Source organism: Galeopterus variegatus, unplaced genomic scaffold (genome assembly GCF_000696425.1).
Source record: "Galeopterus variegatus unplaced genomic scaffold, G_variegatus-3.0.2 Scaffold2343, whole genome shotgun sequence".
Lineage (NCBI taxonomy): Eukaryota > Metazoa > Chordata > Mammalia > Dermoptera > Cynocephalidae > Galeopterus > Galeopterus variegatus.
Genome location: NW_007728454.1, coordinates 31,069 through 36,290, shown reverse-complemented (window position 1 = coordinate 36,290; position 5,222 = coordinate 31,069). Strand labels below are relative to the sequence as shown.

General features: G+C 35.0%; 1 protein-coding gene across 1 annotated transcript in view; it reads left to right on the top strand.

Annotated features, from left to right (window-relative positions):
* DSC3 (desmocollin 3) overlaps positions 1 to 5,222 on the top strand; it is a 55,281-nt gene that overhangs the window by 37,890 nt on the left and 12,169 nt on the right. The window contains exons 10-12 of the mRNA XM_008581387.1: positions 1,375 to 1,634; positions 1,743 to 1,885; positions 3,104 to 3,328. Coding sequence (XP_008579609.1) covers positions 1,375 to 1,634; positions 1,743 to 1,885; positions 3,104 to 3,328 — 628 coding nt within the window. The remainder of the gene's footprint in view (positions 1 to 1,374; positions 1,635 to 1,742; positions 1,886 to 3,103; positions 3,329 to 5,222) is intronic.

Here is a 5,222-nt window from a genome sequence, read left to right as displayed (position 1 = left end):
TAACTTGTCAGACAGTGTTCATCAGCGTTAAATAAACAGATATTAACACTTTTTCCTTCCCAACTTTCCAGTTTCTGGGATATTCACAAAAAATAAGAGTATCACATATATTTTGTGGATTCTAAGATTCAGAGATTTTCTTGACTTCTAAGTGGATTCATGATATTTGTATCTCAGTCTGTTAATGCCTAGGTGTGGAGAAAGGTTTAAAACAGTTTGATTCATAACTTGATTTTGTTCAATGTTTGGCCAGTGATTGTTTGGCAAAGGAGAATGAGAATTTAAAAAAACTGTTTCAACTTTACAGTACAGTGTAAATAGTGTTTTAAGGGTTTTGCTTGATTTGCTATCCAAAAATCAATTGTAATCAAAGGATTGATTTGAAAATTTTTAGAGGCTAGTGAATCAATTAAGTAGTACAGTAGAGCAGAAAAGGACTCAGGCCAGAATACCTGGCTTCAAACCCAGCTCAGAATATCTTTTGGCCTTAGGAAAAAATCAGGTAATCTCACTTTTCTCTAGTGTCCTGCTCTCCTGATCAGTAAAATGGGGATGGTGATAAAACTACTTATAAAGCTGTGAGGATTCAGTGAGTTTATTTTCACTGCTTAGAGTTGTGCTACATTTTTAATAATGATTACCATTAAGCACGTCATATTTATCTTACTCCTTAGTGTTTCCACTGTTGGAGTTTCATCGGATAAATTATAGACAAGGACAAAGTATAATTCCCAAATTGGCAAAAATGTAATTTTCATAAAAATAGGTATTGAGCCTGGGTAAAAATTTTACTTAACTCATTTTCGAAGGTACCAGCAAAAAAAAAAAAAAAAAAAAAAAAGCGGATTCCTAAGAACAAATAAAACCCAGGATGGATTTTCATAAAAGGAAAAGCTGAAATGAAATGGCCAGTTAGATACCTATAGAGCAATTGAAACAGACCTTTGGAATATCTTTTCTATGAGACAGAAAGTAAAATCATTGCACCTTTTCAGTTTTAAGTAAACATCTAACTTTACAAGAGCTGTAAAATGCCTGGGCCCTAGTCAACAGTAAATAGTAAGTCTAAGTTGTCTTCTCCTAGAGAGTCAGATGACCTTTGGCCAGCCTGTTGGACAGGGCTCTGAGAAGATACCAAAACCTGCATTATTTCTAGGTTCAGGATAACCTTACTAAGGGTTCCTAGTAAGAGTGAAATATAAAAATATTTTAGGAATTTCTTTTCCACCAGCAGCCAAAAAAAAAAAATCAATATTAACAAAATGTGAACATGGAATTTATGCAGCACTGTTCATATCGACGAAAGTTCACTAGCTATTTGAGATGCCAAGTGAATTTACACTGATGCTGATGTACATGTGCTTTATTTTAAAGCCACTGAATTATGAAGAAAACCATCAAGTGATCCTGGAAATTGGCGTAAGCAATGAAGCTCCATTTACTAGAGATGTTCTACCCAGATTGACAACTATAAACAGAGCCTTGGTTACTGTTCATGTGAAGGATCAGGATGAGGGGCCTGAATGCAGCCCTGCAGCCCAATACATACGGATTAAAGAAAATTCACAAGTGGGGTTAAAGATCAATGGCTATAAGGCATATGACCCTGAAACTAGAAGCAGCAATGGTTTAAGGTACAAGGAAATATGTAACCAATATACTAATAATATATTTGTAATAATTTAGATGCTATGTTATTTTAAAACATTTTGTAATTCTAAAGACTTATTTTCTATTAACAGGTACAAAATATTGCATGATCCTAAGGGATGGATCACCATGGATGAAACTTCGGGGTCAATCAAAACTTCTAAAATCTTGGACAGGGAGGCTGCAACTTCCAGAAATGAGTTATATAATATTACCATCATGGCAATAGACCAAGGTAAAAAAAAAAAAGCATTTAAATCTGGTATTTCGTAAAGGGATTGGAGAATAAACTATAATTATTCTTGTGCAGAATTATTCTTGTGGTAAATACAGTCATCTCTTGATATCCACAGGGGATTGGACAGGGGATTGGTTACAGGACCCCCTAGGATACCAAAATCTGAGGATTCTCATGTCCCTATGTAAAAATGGCATAGTATTTGCATATAACCTATGCACATCCCCTGCATATTTTAAATCATGTCTAGATTACTTATAATACCTACTACAGTGTAAATGCTATGTAAATAGTTGTTATACTGTATTGTTTTCTAATTTTATTATTTTTATTATTGTGTTGTTATTTTTTTCCAAATATTTTTGATCTGCAACTGGTTGGATCCATGATGCGGAACCTGTGGATAAGGAGGGCTGACTGTATATGGAATTCTTACAAATTACTTTAAAGAGTCTGTGCCTATGTCTCTAGTCATCTAACAAGATGAAACTGCTTGGTGACAAGAAACCATGCCTTAGTTATATCTCCAGTATGACAGGAGCTTAAATACCTATATATCTCTATGTTAAAAGGTGAAGATAAAAAAACCTAGAACCAGATGAAATGGTCTCATCAGACTCTTCCAGATCTCTTGGTGTCACTTAAAATCAAGCCTTTAAATAGCTCTGCTGATTATTAGGTCAAGGTGATTATTTCCTTGAATTCTGCTTTTTAATGTAACTGTGAGTTTCCCAGCCTTAGCTTCATATTAAAATAAAAATATCAATGTGTAGACACTACATTATACAAACTGGATCAGATCTCTAGTTGTGGAGCCTGGGCATCATATATTTAAAAAATCTCCCTGGGTGGTTTGAATGTGTACTGGGATTAGAATTTCTGTATCCACATTACTATTTCTCATTAACATGTGCCCCAGCAACCCAGGAAAATGGAGAGTTTAAAATTCAGTTATCGATTTTTATTATTTGGTAGTAATTCTGGTAAAAGGTATATTGGTAGTTGCATTTGATACTATCAACAGCAGTAATTATTTTAGATTATGTGAAGATGTTATTTATCAATCTATGGTCTTATTTATTTACCATTTTCCATAATAATCAGAGTTTATTAAAAAGCCCAATATATCATATATAGAATATAATTGGTTTTTTTCCCCTAAGAAACTATAAAAGAATTAAAAAATTACACCAAACCTTATTCCTTTCTTCTTAGCTGGTAGATCATGTACTGGAACTCTTGCAGTGAACATTGAAGATGTGAATGATAATGCACCAGAAATACTTCAAGATTATCTAGTAATTTGCAAACCAAAGATGGAATATACTGACATTTCAGCTGTTGATCCTGATGAACCTGTCCATGGAGCTCCATTTTATTTCAGTTTGGCAAACACTTCTCCGGAAATCAATAGAATATGGACCCTCTCCAGAGTTAATGGTATTCAATAAAAAATAATGATCTATATACTCTGAAATAACTGAGAATAACTGGAGAATAGATTTACTTATTTACTTACACAAAGCATGAAGTAAAATTAATTCTCATTAACAAATTCTAGAAGACTAAACCTTTTACAAACATTGTGTGGGGGTTGTGTTATATATTGTATATAAAATGAAGGAAGTTAGAATTTTTATGAAGGCAATATTTACATTTATGTCAAAGACAAAAAAGCTTTGTTAAAATATGGTCAGCTTATCGTTATGACATTTTTGCTGTGTTTTTTTAAAGTAATTCTAGTGGGATATGGAGAGACCAGGTAATGTATAGTTTATAGTGTATTGTAAGCAGGCTCTGGAAAGGAGGAATCTGGTTATATGGGACAAACACTCCATGGTGTCCTGGGAGTGGGATATGGAAAGGCCCCTGGCATTGGAGCATTCAATGGCTGCCTCCTATGATAGCAGTTTCTGGGGGATGTAGTGTCTTATAATTCATCCACACTTTTCTCTTGTTTTGTTACTCTGTCACGTTCTTTCATATAACTGGACTTTCGAGTATGCTGCCCTGTCTGCCTAGAACACCTCCTTTTCCATTTCTTCTCTTGATATTCATTCATAATCTTTACGAGAACCTACTATCTATCAGTCACTGTTCCAGATCTTGAGGATATATATAAAGATGAGCAAAACAGAGATAATCCCAGCTCAGGTGCTCAACTCTGTGAAGTCTTTCTTGAGGTAGATGGAGTGGCGCCATGACCTTTTGCTACCTGTATTATAGTGCCGTGTTGTATTATCATCTGTTTACCTCCCTCCTTCAACACATGAGTTTTTCAGAACATTTCTAATTCNTTAGAAAGGTTTAGTGGGAATGCCAAGAGTTTGGATTGAAGGAAGGGTGGAATCTGGTGGTGAAAGACCTTATGTGCCAGGCTGAGGAGGCTGCTCTTTGTGCGGTAGGTGACAGCAGTTGTGTATTGGGAATGTGCAAGCCAGACACACCCAGATTTATGTCTTATAAAAGTGACATTGGTGGTAGTGAGGAGGACAATTTGAAGAGGGCAGAGTTAAGTGGCAAGGAAAATTCAAGGCTCCTGCTCCTCTGTGAATAAATAAGACATGACTATAGCTCAATTTGTTGTCTTGAGGGAAGGGAGGGACTTGAAGGATCTTACCTTAGACATAATGTGGTCCTGAAGGGTCCCAAATAAATGCAAGTGGGAATCCACATCCTCTGGCGAGCTTTCAGGTATGAGGTACAGCCAAAATCTTTGAAGTTCTTACAGCTGTAACAGCACGTTTAGTCAAGGCGTGGAAATTGCAGGTGACTTCCAGGATGTGTCTTATGCTACTTTGTCATTGTGAATAGTCTGTTATAAAAACTCAAAAAGGTTGTAATTACCATGGAAAATCTGTGTAACTTTTGGTCAGGTTGATAATAAGGTCATAAAACCAAGATATCAAGATTATTGGGGGAAATTGACTATCAAATTGTGAATAAAAATGAATTGTTGTGATACAGATATATCTCTTTGTGGGGAAGCCTTATAACTAGCCTGAGTGATATTAATTAGCTTCCTGGTATTGAGATTACTTCCAGATGTAAGGCATTAATCATAAAGTATCTACTGTGTTTTGAAAAATTACCTTATCTGTAAAGGTAATGGACAGATACCAGAAGGTAAGTAGATAAGAGAATGTGAATTTAAAACATCCTTTGCGTATATCTGTAGGTGTTAATTCTTTTTGAATATATAAACTGGTACTAAAGAAAAATGCTTGAACTGTATCTTAAGAGACCATCTAGCATGTTCAGTTTATATAGATAAGGGAATAGTAAATATTGCTGGAGTGCTATGGGGTCACTCCAATGCCAAATTTTTTTTTTT